The sequence below is a fragment of the Brachyhypopomus gauderio genome, chromosome 2, assembly GCF_052324685.1.
Source record: "Brachyhypopomus gauderio isolate BG-103 chromosome 2, BGAUD_0.2, whole genome shotgun sequence".
Lineage (NCBI taxonomy): Eukaryota > Metazoa > Chordata > Actinopteri > Gymnotiformes > Hypopomidae > Brachyhypopomus > Brachyhypopomus gauderio.
The window spans coordinates 18,834,622-18,856,738 of NC_135212.1; the positions used below are offsets into that span (position 1 = coordinate 18,834,622).

The 22,117-nt window shown below is 46.6% G+C and overlaps 2 protein-coding genes across 7 annotated transcripts in view; one reads left to right on the top strand and one right to left on the bottom strand.

Moving 5' to 3' along the window:
* Window positions 1–9,705, top strand: part of shf (Src homology 2 domain containing F) — a 94,106-nt gene extending 84,401 nt beyond the window's left edge. For all 4 annotated transcript variants that reach the window (XM_076989591.1, XM_076989569.1, XM_076989576.1 and 1 more), the window contains one exon: window positions 7,751–9,705. In XM_076989591.1, coding sequence (XP_076845706.1) covers window positions 7,751–7,937 — 187 coding nt within the window. In that variant the 3' untranslated portion in view covers window positions 7,938–9,705. The remainder of the gene's footprint in view (window positions 1–7,750) is intronic.
* Window positions 9,706–14,807: 5,102 nt separating this feature from the next.
* On the bottom strand, window positions 14,808–20,804 carry ubl7b (ubiquitin-like 7b (bone marrow stromal cell-derived)). 3 transcript variants are annotated; one of them, XM_076989622.1, is made up of 11 exons: window positions 20,671–20,804; window positions 20,134–20,311; window positions 19,927–20,046; window positions 19,640–19,722; window positions 19,355–19,439; window positions 19,214–19,271; window positions 18,692–18,825; window positions 18,519–18,568; window positions 15,668–15,844; window positions 15,354–15,464; window positions 14,808–15,057 (listed from the first exon to the last, which is right to left on the bottom strand). In XM_076989622.1, the coding sequence occupies exons 2-11, from the start codon at window positions 20,306–20,308 to the stop codon at window positions 14,917–14,919; spliced, it is 1,134 nt and encodes a 377-aa protein (XP_076845737.1). In that variant the 5' UTR covers window positions 20,309–20,311; window positions 20,671–20,804; the 3' UTR covers window positions 14,808–14,916. The 3 variants fall into 3 exon arrangements, with proteins under 3 accessions (XP_076845737.1, XP_076845719.1, XP_076845728.1); XM_076989604.1 differs by lacking the exon at window positions 20,671–20,804 and adding an exon at window positions 20,510–20,651; XM_076989613.1 differs by lacking the exon at window positions 20,671–20,804 and adding an exon at window positions 20,543–20,628.
* Window positions 20,805–22,117: the final 1,313 nt, after the last annotated feature.

The window sequence follows — 22,117 nt, forward strand, 5'->3', positions numbered from 1 at the left end:
ACTCTCACTACCGCTTGTTCATACAGCCATTCAGTTTGTGGGAATGTGGGATGCATTGAAAACAATTTCAATTTCTTTTTTTTTTTGGAGGGGGGGGGGGGGTCAGTGGAAAGAGTTTCTTTTATGAATACATGCAGTAGGGTAGTGGGTTCAAATACAGTTTTATAAAACAGCCTTATGATGGCTTGTGACGTCAGTCAGTAATGGCTGGTCTTTGCTGAGAGACGTCTTCCATGTGTGCCTCGTGAAAGGTTCTAACATCAGTCAGTAATGGCTGGTCTTTGCTGAGAGACGTCTTCCACATGCTCTACTGCTCTCTCAGCATTTCCTGTGGTGGGAGGGGCCATTATCTGCCACTCCCCTGCAGTTCTCCGTGAAATCCCTCTTTTCTCTCCATCCATTTGTCTTTGCGGTTGTCCCTCATTCTTTCAGGTAACCTTCCCGCTTGGATTCCTCATTTTCATGCTCCATTGTTCAGCCCCTCCCTTATTCCTCCTCCTTCTCTCTCTCTCTCTCTCTCTCTCTCTCTCTCCCCCCTCTCCTCTTTCTCTACTTCTTTCCCCCTCCTCTCTCCCTCTCCTCTCTCTCCTTCTCTTTCTCTCTTCTCTCTCTCTCTCTCTCTCTCTCTCTCTCCCCCTCTCCTCTTTCTCTACTTCTTTCCCCCTCCTCTCTCCCTCTCCTCTCTCTCCTTCTCTTTCTCTCTTCTCTCTCTCTCTCTCTCTCTCTCTCTCTCCCTCTCTCTCTCCCCCTCTCCTCTTTCTCTACTTCTTTCCCCCTCCCCTCTCTCTCTCCTCTCTCTCTTTCTCTCTTCTCTCTCTCTCTCTCCCTCTCTCCCTCTCCACCTCTTCCTGTTTCCCTCTGGTTACCCCCGTGTCACGGGCCAAGGTGGCTGACGCCCCCCTCAGGTGGGGTTGCTCTGACATCTGACCCATAAATGGAGGCGGTCACCTCCAGGGTGGCCCTTCACTGACTCAGTGTGGGGGTAAGGGTGGTACGGGGCAACACATGGAGCCGGATATGCAGTCGCCACTGTCAGAATTCAGAGCCTAAAGGAACTACACATCATACTGAAAGCACAGACCGAGTTAGTTATGCTACAATAAGGCTTTCATTTGTTTATATATTTACACATCGTCTACATTGCTGTAATTTATAGGTTTAATTGGCTGCCTTGTTGAAATTCTTGCAGGAAAATCCGGGTGCTTCTGGGATTAAGGTTCTCTGTTGCTATGGCTGATATTAAAAAAAACAAAACCAGCCATCAGGCTTGTGCGTTTACACACACTCACACGCTCACTCACACACACATTCACACACTTGCATGCCGACATGCTCACGCGTTCACACGCTCACACACTCGCACACATTTGCTCTCCCACGCCACCTCTCCCCCGTCTACGGCCAGCTCCTCACTCACTGCCATGCGGAGGTGCTGCTCACCTACAACAAGCCAACGTTTCACATTACACCATATTCCCCTTTGCCCGTTCTGTCTTTTAAACAGGAATAATATCAATTTTTAAAAGCGACATTTTCACTATACCTTGAATGCAGATTTGTATTGGGCATTATTAGAATTGTGAATGAAATGATAATATTGAGAACTTCCTCTCTTATATTTAAGTCAAGCTATTTAAGGCTTCTTTGTTAGACGAATCTTAATTCACTCCAGTAGTTCTGTCTGAATATCAGGCAGATACACACCTGGAGGACAAGAGAGAACAGAATATTTGGGTTATGACATTGTCAGTCTCTTCAGTTCAAAACCCAGGTGAGTCTGCTTGGGTACAAAAAATAAAAAATCATTAATTCTATAGAGGTAGAACAGCCTACCATTTCTAAATAAATCAGAACAATCTCTGTGCACATTGTAGATGGGGAATTTGATATGGCAAGCTCTTTTCATTTTTCATTCCTGTGTTACAAAGTGTGAGGCTGTTCTGTTCATACAGTTGTGATCAAATTTATTCAACCCCCACTGAAATAAAGTGTTTTGGCCAGTTTGACATTGATTTTGATCATTTCAGTCATCTTATTTACAATTATATCAAAGAGGCACTTATAAATTAGACAAACATAACATAATATTTATGATGGAATAACCACAAATGTCTTTACTGTGCTCACATCATTATCAGTTTTATTCAACCCCCTAGTGACATTATTTTTTAGTACTTAGTACAACATCCTTTTCCAGTTATGACAGCTTTCAAGCGTGAAGCATAGCTTGACACAAGTGTCTTGCAGCGACCTATGGGTATCTTAGCCCATTCTTCATGGGCAAAAGCCTCCAGTTCAGTCACATTCTTAGGCTTGCGCACTGCAACTGCCTTCTTTAGGTCCCACCAGAGGTTCTCAATTGGATTTAAGTCTGGTGATTGCGATGGCCACTCTAGAATGTTCCAGCCTTTCATGTTCAACCATGCTCTAGTGGACTTGGATGTGTGCTTCGGATCATTGTCCTGTTGGAAGGTCCAACGTCTCCCAAGCCGCAGGTTTGTGACTGACTCCATCACATTTTCCTCCAAGATCTCCTGGTACTGAAGGGAATTCATGGTACCCTGCACACGTTGAAGCTTTCCTGTACCATTAGAAGCAAAACAGCCCCAAAGCATAATTGACCCCCCGCCATGCTTCACAGTAGGCAAGGTGTTCTTTTGTTCATAAGCCTGGTTCTTCCTTCTCCAAACATAGCGCTGGTCCATTGTCCCAAACAGTTCTAATTTAGTTTCATCTGACCACAGTACACTGTCCCAAAACCTTTGTGGCTTGTCCACATGACTTTTGGCATACTGCAGTCGACTTTTCTTGTTCTTTGGAGTCAGCAAGGGGGTGCGTCTGGGCGTTCTGGCATGGAGGTCTTCGTTATGCAGTGCGCGCCTTATTGTCTGAGCTGAAACTTCAGTGCCCACATCTGACAGGTCTTTTTTCAGTTCCTTAGCAGTCACGCGGGGATTTTTCTCCACATTACGCTTCAGGTAGCGCACAGCAGTCGCGGTCAGGATCTTCTTTCTGCCACGACCAGGTAACGTTTCCACTGTGCCCTTTAACTTGAACTTGCGAATGATACTTCCGATAGTGTCTCTTGGAATATTTAACAACTTCGCAATCTTTTTATATCCATTGCCATTCTTGTGAAGAGCAATAACCTCTTCTCTTGTCTTCTGGGACCATTCTCTTGCCTTCACCATGCTTGGAAACACACCAGTAGATGTCTAGAAGGAGCTGAGTATCACAGTCCTTTTAAATCTGCCTAATTGGTGCTTATCATGCTTGATTGCTGCTCGTTGACATCCACAGATGTTTTCAATACCTGATGGAAAACACTGGAATGAACCTCTGTTCTTAGGAGTGGTAGTCGTAAAGGGGTTGAATAATTGTGTCAATGAAGAAATCACAAAAAGGCCATTTAATACTTTATGACAAAAAAAATTGATGCTATCTTAGTTGCATTTAGTTCTTTAACAAGTCCTTGTAAGATTTCATTATGAACACAATTACAAATGTGCACTGAATTCCATAAAACCCTTCGCAGCATTGGGGGTTGAATAAATTTGATCACAACTGTACATACACACACACACACACACACACACACACACACACACACACGCACACACACACAAAAGCTACAGAAAGAATCTTGGATCTTGGAGAGTAAAGACAGTGTGGTCACTGAGAATAGTGATATCACAGTGTGAACAGTGTGAGAGTAGTGATGTCACAGTGTGGTCACTGTGAAAGTAATGATGTCAAAGTGTGGTCACTGTGAGAGTAGTGATGTTACAGTGTTGACACTGAGAGTAGTGATGTCAAAGTGTGGAAACTGAAAGTAGTGATGTCACAGTGTGGTTAATGAGAGTAGTGATGTCACAGTGTGGACACTGAGAGTAGTGATGTCACAGTATGGTCACTGTGAGAGTAGTGATGTCACAGTGTGGACACTTGTGAGAGTAGTGATGTCACAGTGTGGACACACTGTGAGAGTAGTGATGTCACAGTGTTGTAAATGTAAGAGTAGTCATGTCACAGTGTGGTCACTGTGAGAGTCAGGATGTCACACAGTATGGGCACTGTGAAAGTAGTGATGTCACAGTGTGAACACTGAGAGTAGTGATGTCACAGTGTGGACACCTGTGAGAGTAGTGATGTCACAGTGTGGCCACTGAGAGTAGTGATGTCACAGTGTGGACACTTTGAGAGTAGTGATGTCACAGTGTGGACACTGTGAGAGTAGTGATGTCACAGTGTGGACACTGAGAGTAGTGATGTCACAGTGTGAACACCTGTTAGAGTAGTGATGTCACAGTGTGGACACCTGTTAGAGTAGTGATGTCACAGTGTGGACACTGTGAGAGTAGTGATGTCACAGTGTGGTCACTGTGAGAGTCAGGATGTCACAGTATGGTCACTGTGAGAGTAGTGATGTCACAGTGTGAAAGTAGTGGTGTCACAGTGTGGACATTGTGAGAGTAGTGATGTCACAGTGTGGACACTGTGAGAGTAGTGATGTCACAGTGTGGACACTTTGAGAGTAGTGATGTCACAGTGTGGACATTGTGAGAGTAGTGATGTCACAGTGTTGTAACTGTAAGAGTAGTGATGTCACAGTATGGTCACTGTGAGAGTAGTGATGTCACAGTGTGGACACCTGTGAGAGTAGTGATGTCACAGTGTGGACACTGTGAGAGTAGTGATGTCACAGTGTGGACACTGTGAGAGTCAGGATGTCACACAGTATGATCACTGTGAGAGTAGTGATGTCACAGTGTGAAAGTAGTGGTGTCACAGTGTGGTCACTGAGAGTAGTGATGTCACTGTGGACACTGTGAGAGTAGTGATGTCACAGTGTGGAAACTGAAAGTAGTAATGTCACAGTATGGTCACTGTGAGAGTAGTGATGTCACAGTGTGGACACTGTGAGAGTAGTGATGTCAGTGTGGACACTGTGAGAGTAGTGATGTCACAGTGTGGACACTGTGAGAGTAGTGATGTCACACAGTGTGGTCACTGTGAGAGTCAGGATGTCACAGTGTATTCACTGTGAGAGTAGTGATGTCACAGTGTGGACACTTTGAGAGTAGTGATGTCACAGTGTGGTCACTGTGAGAGTAGTGATGTCACAGTGTGGTCACTGTGAGAGTAGTGATGTCACAGTGTGGACACTGTCAGTGTAGGAATTTCACACACACAAATAAAACAAAAAGTGTGTGTGTTGGGGGGGTTTGGGTAGGGTGCTGAAGACGTGAGCTCCCTGGTTTTAGATCTGTTTAGATTTGATATTAACATGGCTGGTGCTAGGCAGTGATGTGTTGTGATGGAGGTTTTGTAGCAGTGCTCGGTGCCAGGGTCCTGGGGCTTGGTCCATGGTCAGCCCTGACCATGACGTGTCCACATAGACCTCTTTATGCTCTATAAGCCTTTTTTATGTTGCATGAATTCCGTTCCAGATCACCATCCAATCACCATGAGCCAGCTTCATCTCAGTTGGTTTGATATGTGTGATTTGTTTTTTTCGTGGAAGGTCCCTCTACCCACCCTCTTTATGAACAGGAAGGCCATAAAAATGGAGAGGGGGGACATAAATGAAAGGGCTTGGGTTTAATAAATATATAATGGGCAGAAGGGACATTAAGGGTTATTCTCGTAGGAAGCACTCGTAGGATGAGACACCAGGACCCTGGAATTCAAGTCTGCAGCAGAAAACACAGCTGAGAGGAAAGTTCTCATTACCTTCTAATTCGGCATTGGATATTGGTATGTTTACCTGAGCTGAAGTGATTTAAAACGACTTTGGAGAGGTGATTAATAAAAACGTACAGGGAATGCAAACAGAGATGTGTGGCCTAACTCTTAGCTGCAGGGCTGGTTTCTATCATGGAAGGTCTGAAGTAGCAATTTAGCAAAAGTGGCAACTTTCCTATGGCTTGAACAGCTGGTGAAATATATCCTACACTAAGAGACAGATTATCCTGCTATTTGTGACTCTGTGCAGTAACTCAATGCAGACATGTTCTCACTGCCTCCCTCACACCCCCACCCGTCACCTCCTACCCTCACACATCACCCCCCACACCCCACCCCCACCTCCTGCTGAGGTAGCTTTACCAGGAGTGGGGTCTCGATCCAGGTGTTGGCACACATAATACAAATGGCTAAAGATAAGTGTTCCTCCTGCCTAGAGGATTGTGAGCTACAGAAGTCATGTTCTGTGAAGGCCTCTTATCCAAAGCCCGTACAAGAAATAAGTCTTGGGTTAGAATCTAACAATTCCAATTATAAAGGACACAGTGATAATGTCACCGGAACATCAGTCTCCTCACAGCGAAAAGTGTGTCCCTCCTCTTATCAGTGATGGTGATAAATTGCGTTTTTCGCTTTGTTTTCGTTCCGACGATAAGACCGAATAAAGCCGAATAGACCTGAATGGAATCCCGGCGTGTGGAGCTGCTTTTCTCCTGCTGACCTGCGGGTCTTCTCTCCGCCGCGGTGGCAGAGAGATTAATCAGAGGTGTTTTAGTAAAGGCCTGCGGTTGGTCTGTGGTCACCAACATGGCCTCCCATCATTTCTAACGATGATGAAGATGTTGGCCTGCTGATCGTCTGGGTGGAGGAGAGGGAGGAACTGGAGTGGGTGGAGGTGATGGAGCCCATTCGTATTTCATGCATTGTGCGTTACTAGATCATCGGCGCACCCTTAACACATCCGTGTACCTCTTTCACCTCTTTAACAGGGATTTGACCCTTCTGGGTGGTATTAGAATTATGATCAGAAACCTCAGTTTCTGCGAATGACCGTTCTGTGGAAGGCTTCATCGTTTTGAAGCTGCATGCGTGAGGGCGCCACCTCTGGTCATGTAGTTACGGGGGGGCCGTGTTTGCACGGCCATCGCTGACCTCCGCTAACATGGCGCGCTCGCAGGTGTCTCTGCACATGTAAACAGCAGGTAAGCGAGGCGTAGACTTGGTGATGAGGCGAGATGATCTGCGCATCCTGCAGGACTTTAATAGGACTGTCCTGCCTCCCTCTCTCTTTCTTTCTTTGTGTTGCGGGACATATGCACGAGCGCATGCACACGCATGTTAATAAGGCGTGTTATCAAGATGAAAGGTGGGGAGGAAGTCTGCCAGATCTCAGTGTGTGTGTGTGTGTGTGTGTGTGTGTGTGTGTGTGTGTTCTTTGAACATCGTCCACTGAGCGGACTCCTGAGGACCCCCCCCCCCCCCCCCCCTCACATGGCTCTCTGCTATCTGAGTGAGTGAGCTCTGATGAATGGCCCCACTCTCAGCTGTAGAGAGCCCACTGCTCTTCCTCTCCCTGCACTGCTGCTTTGCATCCGTTTAATCCGGAGCAGGTCCGTGCAACGCGGCGCTCAGCGTCTGGAAGACCCGCGTCGGCCCCGCGCGGAATCTCCACTCTAATTGGATTAGGGCAAAACGCCCGATGCGACTACCTCGCCCTTCAAGGTGTTGGACGAGCTTTTCATTTGCTTTTCACGTTTACTGGACCGCCGAGCGCTCGCCGGCTTAACGGGCTGTTCCGGAGCTCTCGTTAAAAGCGCCGCGATTCTGATGCCTCACGTGACCGGCCCGCAAATGAGCTGCGATTACTCCAGCACACCGTCTGCTAAGCAGACCTAATGAGTGACTTCTTTTCCTTTACTGTTTCTTAACCTTTCCCCTGTGCTCTCTCCCTCTCTTTTATCACACCTCCCTCTCTCCCTCCCTTCCTCCCTCCCCCTCTCTGCAGGAGCAGCCAGGGGTTCATGCACATGAAGCTGTCTCGAACCAAAGACAACAAGTACGTCCTGGGCCAGAACAGCTGTGTGTTCGACAGCGTGCCGGAGATCATCCACTTCTACTCCAGCCGCAAGCTTCCGATAAAAGGGGCCGAACACATGTCCCTGCTGTACCCCGTGGCCATCCGGACGCTGTAATCTGCCACTGTTGCCCAAGCACAGATGGAATGGTGTAGCTATTTACAAATGCTCTGTAGATGACCTGGACCATGTTTTAAGGCCATCGTGGATGGATCGTCCGTGTCCTCCAGTCACTGAGGCCAGTTTTAGGACATCTTCTATAAAGCGTTTGGTTTAATAGACGCCTTGGTTGATAGTGACTCTTCACATGGTGTTTATTAAGCCTTTATGAATGGCTGCTCATATACAGTGCTACAGTCAGCACAGAGGGGGCAGGCTGGATGTCTTCATGTCTTCAGGCTGGATGTCTTCATGCTGTCCCATCTCCAGTCTTAACCATACAGCACGACCCCTTCCCACCAGATCAGTGGACTATGGCAAAAGCACTGACCCCAGAATAGAACAATGTGGCTTTCCTGCTGCGTTTATGTGCTGAAATGCAGCAGCTCCATGATCCCAGAACTGTTTCTTCTCCTTTGATTCTCATGTCGCCTGCTCACATGGACCCTAGACCTGCGCCCATCACTTTAGCCTCATTGGCTGTCCTCTCTTCCTCCTCATGCACACTGTATAAAATTCCATTTAAAAAACCATTGTGGATTAATTAATAGGCCTTTCGGAAACTCCAGGATTATGTTTGTATGAACAAGAGTTTTGTAACACTTTGCATCACTAGTGAATCCTTTATGGCACTAAGCTCCATCCAGACTACTGAACCTTTTCGCACTCATTAGATATTCAGTCTTCATGAGGTATTCAGTCATTATTAGGTGTTTGGTCCTCATAAAAACTGCAAATAAATCTCTGGTGCCCAAAACAGGACTGAGACACTAAACAACGCAACTGCCACACATTACCTGGACCTACAGAGAATATGTTATTGTGTGTTTGTCAATAGTGTAATATTGAGGTGGCAATAATATAATGACCGATGTTTTTACAGAAAAGGTGCTTTCTGAACCAGGCATAATTAACAAGTCAATATTTAGAAAGTACTGTGTAATTCTTAGAATAAGGGTAAATTGTTGAAGTATCTTTCCAGTTCTTCTGTTATAATTGAGAATGGGATGTTGAACCGTGTAAGTCCAAGGATCTACCCCACCAATCCGAAGCTCTTGGACTAAGCCGAAAATGTAAACGTAATACATATTTGACTCAAATTATCCTACAATAGAACAGAAGAGTGAATGGCCTTGTGAATCCACCACCGAGTGAAAAAAAGACCTTTTAGTAGTCTGACAAAAACACGCCTCTTTGCATTCAGTCCTCCAGCATAGGGTGTTCCCGACTAGGGAGAGTGAAATACGTCTCCATTGTCTACCTCAGAAAATCAATTAAATTCACCCATCAGTCGATCGATATGGTACAATAAAATTGCAGATATTGATCCTGTACCCCTTTCTTCTCATCAGTTTCCACAGAATTGTATCTTCGGTTTAGAGATAGTTCTCTCCTAAACCCAATCAAAAGTGGTTGTGTACTCGCTGGAGATGGTTTTATGAGCGCCATTTGTATGTAAAATCGCCCTGTGCTAGTGTGTGATGCCAGTGCCATACGTGTGCTTCATGCCTTATACTGTAAATGCATGATGAAGAGCAAAACCAGCCCAGTGATTCTCCAAAACGTTCTGCTTTCAGTGAATGTTCTGTGACTGTAATTTATCATGGAGTGATGATGCTTATTATAATGTGTTTTACTCCCAGACATAGTGACTGAGGCCTGTTTTACGTTCTCGCTGTTCTGTTCTTTGCGCCGTGTGTGTGTGTGTGTGTGTGTGTGTGTGTGTGTGTAAGAAAGGGACAAGAAACGTTTATGGTGCTTGTGCAAGTGCATTTGAGTGTGTGTGGGGGTGTGTGTGCGCTTGCGTGTATGTGTGTGTGTGTGTGTGTGGGGGGGGGGGGGGTGCATGTGCTTCAAATGCTGCTTTATCTCACGGGTGTGTGTGTGTGTGTGTGTATGGTTGCTAATAACCCGGTGTACTGGCCTGGAGACCGCAGGGGCGGTTCTGCTGGAGATCGGACTCCTGCCTGTTGCCGGGCTTCTGTACACACAGCCTGCTCCCTGCGGGTCTGGTGCATGAGTGTTACATAAAGATAACATGCAGCTTGATAGCGGTACAGATTTATAGTCTGATTATGCAACGGGTTTGCCTGTGTTTCTGCCTTTCTGACCATCAGCCTCTTGGCAGCTGAGACTGTTGGAAAAAAAAGTCTTTCTCATCATTTTCATTGCTAGTGAAGTCAAGATGACCAGGCCTTAAAATGTTAAGATGTGATGAAAGACACTAACTGAGCCCATGCTGTGAACCATTTTGATTTTCATACATATAGTTCCTTAGTCGTGTCATCGCCAGAGAACGAATTTAAGGTTTATGTCTTTGCGTCGTGATGCTTGAACGGTTGTGAAAGAACTGTCGTGTGGTTGTTTATCACTTTCTGAGGGGCAGCCAGCCCTCATCCTGCTGTAATGGTATGGGCTGACCTGTCTGCCTCGGTGGGGGGGGGGGGGGGGGGGGGGGGGGGGGGTGTCAAATATCGGGTACACAGGCCCATGTGTTCGTTCCCTGGAAGTGCATTTGTGCCGTTGCCAAGAGGGAGGCGGGGCCGAAGGCGGGGCCAGGTTAGATGAAGGTTGCCCGTCAGTAGGCAGTGATGACCCCAGCAACCGTGTCTTTACTTCCATACTGAAGTGCTGTTGTGTCGATAGGAGAATCGCCACTTGATTTTTATATGAATCGGAGGCAGGACACCTGGCGTGTAGCGTGTGCAGAGACAGGTACTGAGCAAATATTAACAGGAGGATGTTTTTACACGTATATCTCCTCTGCTTTGTTCTTCTGGTGTGTGCTGCTGTGCACGTTTAGAGGTTGTTTGTATTTGTTCATTTTTATTTTTTTAGGGATGAGACGGGCATGTTCAGGTGTCTCGTGAAGCCAAGGTTTGTAAAGGAATTGTGGGCAGTCGGATGGCCAGGCGAAGGGGTTGGGGGGGGGGGGGGGGGGGGGGTGGCTGTAGGCTGTGTCTGGGGCTGCGGCACAGCACAGGACCGGTGCAAAGGTCAAACCAATGCACAAGAAGTACAAGGGACAGTGGTGATTGGTCAGGTCAGGAGGAGGAGAGGGCGGGACTAGACAATGAAAGAGGAGAGGAGGAGGGGAGGTACGTGGAGCTCAGGAGGGATTCAGCTCCTGATATCCGCTCTCAGCCTCTTGGCATCTGCTATGACATCTCTGTGTGGTCAAGTGTTTGTCAGTAAGGTGTGTGTGTGTGTGTGTGTGTGTGTGTGTGTGTGTGTGTGTGTGTGTGATGCGCTGAAGCTTCATTCAGTTCTGATTTCAGCTTGCTTCTGTATTTGTATGTGTGTGTATGCGCGCGTGTGTGTGTTCATGTACGTATGCGTGCGTACGCGTGCGTGTGTGTACCCACCCCTGGGCGCGTGTGTGTATCTGCACACATGCACTCAGCCACATACTGTTGCCTCACCTGCGTCGCTGTGTTTGCCCCCCGTGAGCTTAGCAGTCGTGTGTCAGTGTACGTTTCTTCCAGTGTAAGCACTACTAGAACAAATCTGTGCAGTGTCTCTTGGCCAGATGTATATACTGAATGTACTGGATGGGGGATGCGGAGGAGTTGAGATTCAAAGAAATAAAGCAGAGTTTATGAGTCTAACCGATCTGAGTGTTGTCATATGTCCTTCTCCCATCGCAGTGGAACGAGAGGTGGAACGGAGTGAAAATGAAGGTCCCCGCTCTGTTTACCGGGGCCTGCATCGCCGATTAGGGTTTGATTTGGACATGTCTGCCCTTTATCCCAGCCAAAGCCTTTGAAAGCCCCATCCGTGCCTTCTTATTCTTAAATCTCATTGTACGTTGGATAGCAATATGAGTGGGGGGAAAAATTGAAAAGGGTTCCACTACATTTGAACAGCAGTCTACGAAGGCAGAATAAAGATTATGAAATGGAATGAATACCCAGCGTAGCCCTCCCTGACCTTCCATTACAGTGGGTGGGAAAGGACTCGGTGAATATGGGGGTCTGAATAATTCACCCAAATCAATTTATAAAAGCTACAGAACGAACATCCAGTTTGAACAGGAAGGTCTGAAGAAGTGAAGGGTGTAGTGGTTACTATGGCATTCAGAAGATGTGGCTCTAAATGTTTAGAGGATGTCCTTGTAACCTCTCTTTCTGTTCAGTCAATGACGCTCTCAATTGTATGTGTGTGTGTGTGTGTGTGTGTGTGTGTGTGTGTGTGTGTGTGTGTGTGTGTGTGTGTTCAGCTGCCTGGACTCGGGGGGTAATAGCTCCAGAGTGACATTTCATTAGTTTGTGCTGTGCTAGATGCCTCTCTACTTTAATTCAATCACCACTGTGTTTGAGACACTCCAGAGCCCTGATGGAGCGTCCTGATGGAGCGTCCCGACGGAACCCAACCCCCCCGCAGTAGGCGGTCTTCGCCACGAAGGTCTGTCATCCCTGTGGCGTTTATTCTCTCACTGGATCTGCAGGACCTGATCTGTTGGTTTAAACGTTTGGTCATGTTCATATATCAGCGGTGTTCCAGGTCTACATTTCATGGATGCTATTCATTCTTTGTGAAAACTGTTTCTAAAGAACATGGAATGTCTGAGTCTATTATAGACCTTCCTACTTTACAGTTGCAGAAAAGCAAGCGTTCCATAGTCAGTGATTGCGTGTTCATGTAAATGTCCTTAGATTATGTATATGTCTCACGTGGACCCTTTGAACCCTGTGAACTGTAAATTCATTGTTCATAGGCGCTGTTGTGTCATCTGTGGAATTGCCACATTTCTGTTTGTTTACAGTAGCGGGTGTTATCTTTTACAGCCGCGTAGAGTCGATAATAAGCAGACAGCTCTCCGGGATTTGTGGCGGTCTCCTCCCAGTACTGAAGGCTATATGAGCGTCCTCACTGCGGTCATGTTGGCAGCACACAAGACATCAGTCATGCTGGTTTAGCCATGCACACCTGAGCTCTTCAAAGTCTTCTTTAAGGACCAATAATAAAAAAAAATCCCCAAAAAAGCCAGGCATGAAAGAGAAATATATCCACCTGAGGATGAAACAGTCTCCCTCTGTCTCTCTTTCCCTCTCCCTCTCTCTCTCTCTCTCCTAGCATCCCCATGCTCCCCTGTTCTCTGCAACCTGGTCACGTCCAGCTGAAAGCAATTTCAGGGAGTCGACCTGACGCTAATAGCGCACACACTGCCTTATGGCGGTAGGCTAAAGCCAGAGCACTTTCTCCTACCCATTCTGTCCGTGTCACAGCACGAACAGCCGATGGAGTCCCCTCGTTACAGTGAGTTCCCTGAAGCACTCTGATTACTAAAGATTCTTCATTCTTTAAAAGGTCCAGTAAAGCAAAAAACATCTCAGCCAGTCAGTCATCTTTACTGGCATGCTTTAGCACAATTGCCTTTTCTTTTTTTTTTTTTGGCTCTGTAAACTGGCCCAGGTACAGTACAGGGAAGTGAGAGAAGATTGCTTCTGCTCAGATGCCTGTTCTGAGATCAGTGAAGAGTAAAGAGCTGACAAACAGCCCCTCTCTCAGCACCCATGTAAACACTATGCATACCAGTAAATGATTCCTCTCCTCCCCCCACTTGAGTTGGGGTGGGTGGCGTGAAGAGGTCGTGCCACCCGTCTGACCCATCTGACACATCTGACTCCAGAACCTTTGGAATGTGTGGCGTTTGCAGAAAATACATCTGCCAGCTCTCTCCTGGTTCTTTTCTATAGTCTCCAGAGAGACGCCGGGGCGATCGTGGCGACCACGGCGGATTGTTAAGGACGGGCGGGTGAGGGGGGGACTCAGAAGAACAGAAGGGGCCTTTGGGGGGAGGAACGACACCACTCTCCAGTGGAGAAGCAACCATTACAACGTCATCCTCGAAGGCACAAGAGCAGTGAAATAATGCACATGTCTACCTTTGTCACATTTCTTGAGGTTTTTTGTAACAAGCAAAAATCTCCTATTATAGATGTTTGTGTTGTGTTGTTAGCTTATCATATTACACCCTCGATGTTGTTTTTGTTGCATCATATCTTTGGGCATACATCCCTTTACCAACTGTCGCATGAAATTCATGTGGTTTTAGTCAGCCCTGATAGCCATTTAGTCTCATGTAATTTCGCTTGATTGCTTAGGGTGGCGAACGAGCCAACCTAAACCCCCACCTTAGGAGCTAGTGCTCCTGGAAACAGGAAATTGCTTGCAGGTGTGTGAATGTGTGTAAAATGGAGACAGGCAGCTGTGTTTGGGCACTGGGCTGGGACAAAAGTGGAGATCTGATTAAGCACGCTCATTTAGCCCACTGCCAGCGCCACAAAGCTGAGTGGGGCAATTAGGACCCTCCGAGGGGCCCAGCACAACGGTGCTGATAGGATTTCTCTCCTTCAGCTGCCCTCCATAAAAAAGAATGAAATGAAAGAATGGAAAAACCACAGAGGCAGAATGGGCTCAAATAATCCCTTAGTGGTGGGGAAATAAAGAACACCAATAACAATCATGTATCCAGTTGTGAAAAGCACTTGTATTGGTTTCAATTTTAAGATGTATGTTGGTGGGGTGTTTACATGCACCTGTGTATCTGGATATGGGAAAACAACGTACGTGAACAAGGCTTTTTTCCACATGCACCGCATGTCTGATTTACTATTGTAATAACAGTTAAAACTCTGCTGTTGCAGCAAAGTAAACTAAGTTAGAAGGCTTCAAATCAGATAAACTTACATTTTGCTAGTCAGCAGACCTACGCCCCAGATTCCTATTCTGTCCCTTAAATGGCAACATACTGCCATCTAGTGGTAATGTTTGGGTATTACTATTAGAAGCGTTTTACAGTCAGCAACCAGATCACAACGTGAATAGATGTTTCTGATTATTTATTTGGTTTACAAAGCTTTAAAAAAATCAAGGCAATATTCAGAGTTCTGGGTTTCAGGGTTTGAACAGTTCTTTCAAGCGGAGGACGTCCTCAGAGCGCTCCTCCCCCAGCAAAGATCAGCTCCAGGGCGGCCTGCAGGTCTCCGTCGGTGGCCTGAAGCGCGCGCAAGGCCAACTCCTCGTTCCGGATGCCCATGTCTCTCAGCTGCTGCATCTGTGTTTGCCAGCGCCCCTACAGGACAGGAAGATAGACTGCACTCAGATCTGATTAACAGAGCAGAACCATCCGGGTCGTACTTCGAAACCTGAACATAGCACCACTGCTACAGCATACAACGCCTTGCTCATGTGACGCCACGACGGGCCGGTTCCCCAAAAGCATCATGGGTAAAGTGTCCAGTGTGATACTCGCACCACCATGTGAAGATGATGCTTTCGGGAAACCTGACCCTGACCTGTGTTGCGTGTCCTGTTTTCAAAGGGTTAAAGAAAGGAGCAATCACGGCCACCAGGGGGCGCTGTGGTCACCTGGAGCGATGCCACTCCGGAGGCCTGCAGGGCCTGCTGTAGTGCCTGGCTCAACAGATTGGACGTGACGGGGGTCCCTGCCGGCACTGACGATCCTCCAGAGGACACGTCCTGCACAGAGACAGAGAGAAGACATGTGTACAAAGACTGCGTGTCAACTGCTGTGTTGATTTAATTATTACATAGTTCAAGAACCCATGAAAGCTCATGTCTGTTTATATACCCGTCAGGATGCTCAATGTCAACGCAATTGTAGGTAATGATATAGTAATTAAAACTTGCAGAGATGTGTGTGTGCGTGCTATAAGACTCACTTGGGTGCCCAGAATGGGTGTGACTGCGCCGCTCTCGGGAGTGCTGGCCAGTGCCAGGGCCGTGGCCAGCTCACTCTGGGTGATGGGACGAGGGCCCGTCGCCCCACTGTTGCCCAGACTCATGGGCCTGGAGCCCGCGGGGAGACGCTGGCGCCTGGACGCCCCCGCACGACCCCCCTAGGTCAACGCAGGACGGGGCACAGAGGGAGACGGAGGGAGACGGGTAAGGAGCTTGGCTGGGCAAACGACTGCAAAGTAGTTCCAAAACACCAAAGATTCAAGTGCCAAAACACTTTTTTCCCCTCTTTCTATTGAAGTGCGCACCCACACATCCCTCGTTTGTTGCCAGTGGAGGCAGAAAAGCACGACTGCACGTTGCTCTGGGGAAGAGCAAACGCTAAATTCTGCAGATGTAAATAAATAACCGGATAATGACAATTTTTGTTGTTTTAAGTTCTGGGCCCCTAGCTCAATGAAACAATGACTGTGAAGTCAAACTGCAAGTCCCTCATTTTTAATTAGAGTGGAGATACGTGCTTATCAAAAAGCAGCTGAATAAAAAGGCAATTAGTGCTTTATTTACACAGTTTTCCCCATTTAAAGGCACCAGAAGTAATTAATGGTGTAGCCGCTCTCCTTCAAGACCAGCTGTGTCACCAAATTAGTGGCTCGTGCGCAACACAGGTAACAGACGAAGAAAGGTGTAGCTGCGATTCAGCACAGGTAACAGAAGGAGAAAGGTGTAGCTGTGAGTCAGCACAGGTAACAGAAGGAGAAAGGTGTAGCTGCGAGTCAGCACAGGTAACAGAAGGAGAAAGGTGTAGCTGCGAGTCAGCACAGGTAACAGAAGGAGAAAGGTGTAGCTGCGAGTCAGCACAGGTAACGGAAGGTGAAAGGTGTAGCTGCGAGTCAGCACAGGTAACGGAAGGTGAAAGGTGTAGCTGCGAGTCAGCACAGGTAACAGAAGGAGAAAGGTGTAGCTGCGAGTCAGCACAGGTATCAGAAGATGAAAGGTGTAGTTGTGAGTCAGCACAGGTAACAGAAGGAGAAAGGTGTAGGTGCGAGTCAGCACAGGTAACAGCAGGTGAAAGGTGTAGCTGCGAGTCAGCACAGGTAACAGCAGGTGAAAGGTGTAGCTGCGAGTCAGCACAGGTATCAGAAGATGAAAGGTGTAGTTGTGAGTCAGCACAGGTAACAGAAGGAGAAAGGTGTAGGTGCGAGTCAGCACAGGTAACAGCAGGTGAAAGGTGTAGCTGCGAGTCAGCACAGGTAACAGCAGGTGAAAGGTGTAGCTGCGAGTCAGCACAGGTAACAGCAGGTGAAAGGTGTAGGTGCGAGTCAGCACAGGTAACAGCAGGTGAAAGGTGTAGGTGCGAGTCAGCACAGGTAACAGCAGGTGAAAGGTGTAGCTGCGAGTCAGCACAGGTAACAGAAGGAGAAAGGTGTAGCTGCGAGTCAGCACAGGTAACAGAAGGAGAAAGGTGCAGCTGCGAGTCAGCACAGGTAACAGAAAGAGAAAGGTGTAGCTGCGAGTCAGCACAGGTATCAGAAGGAGAAAGGTGTAGCTGCGAGTCAGCACAGGTAACAGAAGGAGAAAGGTGTAGCTGCGAGTCAGCACAGGTATCAGAAGGAGAAAGGTGTAGCTGCGAGTCAGCACAGGTATCAGAAGGAGAAAGGTGTAGCTGCGAGTCAGCACAGGTAACAGAAGGAGAAAGGTGTAGCTGGGAGTCAGCACAGGTAACAGAAGGAGAAAGGTGTAGCTGTGAGTCAGCACAGGTAACAGAAGGAGAAAGGTGTAGCTGCGAGTCAGCACAGGTATCAGAAGGTGAAAGGTGTAGCTGCGAGTCAGCACAGGTAACAGAAGGAGAAAGGTGTAGCTGCGAGTCAGCACAGGTAACAGAAGGAGAAAGGTGTAGCTGCGAGTCAGCACAGGTAACAGAAGGAGAAAGGTGTAGCTGTGAGTCAGCACAGGTAACAGAAGGAGAAAGGTGTAGCTGTGAGTCAGCACAGGTAACAGAAGGAGAAAGGTGTAGCTGCGAGTCAGCACAGGTATCAGAAGGTGAAAGGTGTAGCTGCGAGTCAGCACAGGTAACAGAAGGAGAAAGGTGTAGCTGGGAGTCAGCACAGGTAACAGAAGGAGAAAGGTGTAGCTGCGAGTCAGCACAGGTAACAGAAGGAGAAAGGTGTAGCTGCGAGTCTGCAGCTGGAATCTGGGGGACGACTGCACAATCCAAAGCCTAATCAGTGACACATGGTGTCACAAGAGGGCGTGGTTGCCGGTGGAACACGCCCACCTGCCAACTGCACCTGCATGAGGAGATCTGAAGAGTACTGACCCATCAGCGCTGCTCAAATCCACCCGAATACCTCAAAACACAGCAGCGTACATTTCACTGTGCAGTGGGACAATAACCCGAAACATACTGCTACAGCAACAATGGACCTCAAGACCCAAAAGGTGGAATGTTCTTGAAGGACATTCCTCAGGCTGGGTTACATGGCATTAGTTACACCGCATTACTGTTTTATATGGTAATGCTCACCATGTGTAATACATTTCACAACACCGCAGATATACAGTTATACAGATATATAGTAGATATATAGCATTTATTATTAACTGATGGACCCTCGATGATTTCAAGTGATTCCGCATTACTGTAAATACTGTATTCCTTAGTCTGATTGTTTATTCGTCTTGTACATAAATGTTATGGTTATGACCAACACAGCAGAATCTGCACTGTATTTTTACACGATTTGTATTGTATTTGTATTTTGAACTACAGTAAAAAAAAATGCAAATGATAATCAACTGTACCAACCAACCAAAAATATCCCAGTGACTTACAGACTGAAAATCTTCTTCTTCGTCAGACATGCCCTCAAACAGAAACCCTCCTGTTAAAGACACCACAAAAAAACACCAAAGACCTCACTCAGCACTATTGAACACAGCAGGTGCCATGAATGTCCCACCATGACACAGGCTGATGTGCATGGAGCACTTAGCCACATACGCACCTGGCATCTCACTGTAAGAACTAGCAGAAGTGTTACGGGAAGAGTTCACATTTGATTGGCCGGGCATGCTGCTCGTCACAGAGTGCAGGATCAGAATGATGGCATTGACCAATGATGGATGAGAACGGATCAACCTGTAAGCCAACGAGAGACACATGTGGAAGATAAGAATTCACTGAAGCCATTGGTGTTTGTGCCATTAAAGGTGTTTAAAGCAATTTTTTAAGCTAAACTGATTGTTTAGCTAAATTTGCATTTGCTGAGAAAATGTCTCAGAGACTGTTGACATTTAAAAAAAACTGGCTAAATACACATCAGCAGGGAGGCGGGTCTTCCCTGCCTGTCAATCATATAGCATGTGCAGGCATCGTACACAATGCTAAGTGGCATGTCTTTGTAGGGGGGGCTATGGGGGACTTATTTAACAGCCAAGTCTGCACAAACTTTAAACTCTGTGTAAGCTTTTAATATTGCTCATATCAATTAGTATTGTGATTACTGTGATTAAACTGAGAAACTTACACGTCAAGCAGATTTGGATCTGTAAACTGCACAAATAGATCCTTATCTTGAAGTACACCTACAAAAAGAAAAAAAAAACCCAAGTGTATTTGCACATTAATGGAAAACGCTTCACCAGACCCAGTTCATCATTCCACTTACCTAATGCTATGGGGTCAGATCTGAGTCCTGGTGAGGCGACAATGATCTGATCCAGAGATTCTTTATTTTCAAGCATTTTAAACACCTGGAGAACAAAGGAAGACCAAAACCATAGAAACCTTTGGCTACCAGTACTAGTAGCTCCTGGTGTTAGAGAGTTGTCAACCTGTCAGCAGTAGACAACTCCTAAGAGTAGAGCCAGGGTGGATAAAGGATAATTACAAACTACTCGCAGACTATTTGTGTACAGCCTTTGCTGTTTCCCTGACCAAAGACCACACTTACTGCGTCTCTGTAGGCAGCGTTGGAGTGCATGGCGGCCTGCAGCAGGCGGAACTCCCGAACTGCGGCACTTCTATTGACTGGTTCTGTGAGGAAAAGGCGTTCGTTTGTGACTTGGTTTGTGAACTACTCCCATAGTATATAGCTATCCGCCTTCTCCCACGCCTTGAGCCCAAAAGTTGACAAAAGGCGGATGTAATGGCACAGCGGATGTATGGCCGGCCACTCACCTGGCTTGACCTCAGGTTCTGGCCACTCACCTGGCTTGAGCTCAGATTCTGGCCACTCACCTGGTTTTACCTCCGGTTCTGGCCATGCTTTCTTTAAGATGTGCAGTGTGGATCCTGACTTTATGCCGTAGGAATCTAGAGTCAGGTCGTCTTTTAACTTACAGCCACAATGCACTAGCTCTAGAAAACAGATACAGATATGACAGCGTTATCTTCAACAGCGTACACCTATAACACTGATCCTCGTGGACTTTAAATGAGGCGAACCTATTAGCTCTGGGTCGGGCAGGGACTCGGGTAACTGCGCGGAGACCAGCTGCTTTAGTGTGGCCACCCGGTACCCGCCAGGTCCAACATCCCCCCGAACTCTCTCCGGGAAGTGCAACACCGCCTTGGGTCTGTCGTGGAGTTTCAGCGACAGGTGCCAATCTGAATTTGCCATGTCCTTAACAAAAGATCAAAGGAGACTGTTGTTAGCTTGCCTGGTTAGCTAATGCTAGCGAGCTTTAATTATATATAAAAACTGTTAGCTAGCTGGGTGATAAGCTAACTGCGATATTTTTCGTCAAACGTAATTTTCCATGTTTATTATTATTATTATCCAGTTATACTGACACGTTTCTTATGAACAACGCACGCTTACCTAAACCAGAAAGTCACTAAACAAACGACCTACCTAACCAAGACGGCTATGCTAATCTGTTTTAGCTAATAACTACACAGCGCTCTTGTCAACAAAGACAACTTCTTCTTTTACTAAAGTTTAGTTGGTAGCTCGGCAAAAGGTGCATTACCGACACCTACTGTACTGGAGGGTAAGCAGCGACTACTGTGAACATTGCACCGCACACAGGGGTCCGCTAGATGTTCCTCAGAAAATGTCCATCATCTGATTGTACAGATTACCCTGAGCTCCTGTATAACTCATCTTAACAGACCTCCACAAAATGCCACAGGTCTTCTCAAAAGCAAGCCAGCCTTATGTCTTTCGTCTCTAATTCCTTTTAGCTTTGATTTCCAGCATCAGTTAGGAATTAAATGTAGACTTTCCCTTAATCGTTTTTTTTTCCTTAAGCAGTACATGCATTAGAAGTGCACCAGGCCTATTTACACTAGGCAGCACTAGCCAGCGTGTGGGAAAAGTCTGTTCCCTCCAGTCCAAATCTCATTAAACGGCCCCATAGCTTCTTTAGGCAGGTGTCTAAGCATCTAATAACATTTCAAATCTTTCCCCAGGGGCCATGTTTTCCCAACTCATTACAGCCAGTATGAGTTCAAACAAACCATTTTTGACATTTCCATACCTTCTCAATATTCACTTCCTCTTACAAGTACGTAGTGAGCTACTGATGAATGTAGTGAATACTCTACCCAAACACTGACATTTCTTCATGTGTTTTAACCAGTTACACTTCCACTTTCACCGCCGTGTACCTATTGTGCTCTATATGAATTCCTTTCATTTTCTCCTGGGTACTCAACGTTGCATCTACACCTCTTCTTTCTTACTCTTACCCTTTTTACCACCGTCCCCCCGTGACCACTCCCGGTTCTCTCGATTTAGGCGCTTTCTCAACACACAGCAAAGCTTCTCCCTCTCCCTGAACTCAGTAGTGCATTCTGCTGTACTCTGTGGTATGCGTTTGTTCCATACCATTACATGACATTAGGGGAATAACCTGCCTTGTTGCTCTACAAATAGCAAATACTATAGCTGTCCACTCTTTTACTCTTGGGCCATCCTAAGACATGCTATGAGACATCTCCCCCGCAATCCTTCAAACCTCTCCCACTCTCTTCCTCAAGCGTGTATGTTCTTCATCGCTGGTTCCCTGAAGACCAGTGTGGCAGCCCTTGGGTGGAATCACCAACAAAATGCAGGTCTGGGAAAGATCTGTAATTTCAAGCCACACATATATAATGTAAAAGGGAAGCAGTATCAGGATTGCTTCTGCCTATCCACCTCTCCTCCTTTTGGGAGAAATACTAACCTCTGGCCTTCACCAACAAACTGGTGTCTAACCAAATGCTTCTATCTACCCATGCCGATCTACCTATATATATATATATATATATATATATATATATATATATATATATATATGTACACAGTGGAATGTTCTTTTGTTAGTATTTCTGATTGGGATCAGACGTGTAATTGGCTGACCACATAAAACAAATATTACAGTCCAGAGAAAATAACGTTACCAGAGTACCCTCCTATATGGCTGACTAAAATACAAATACATAT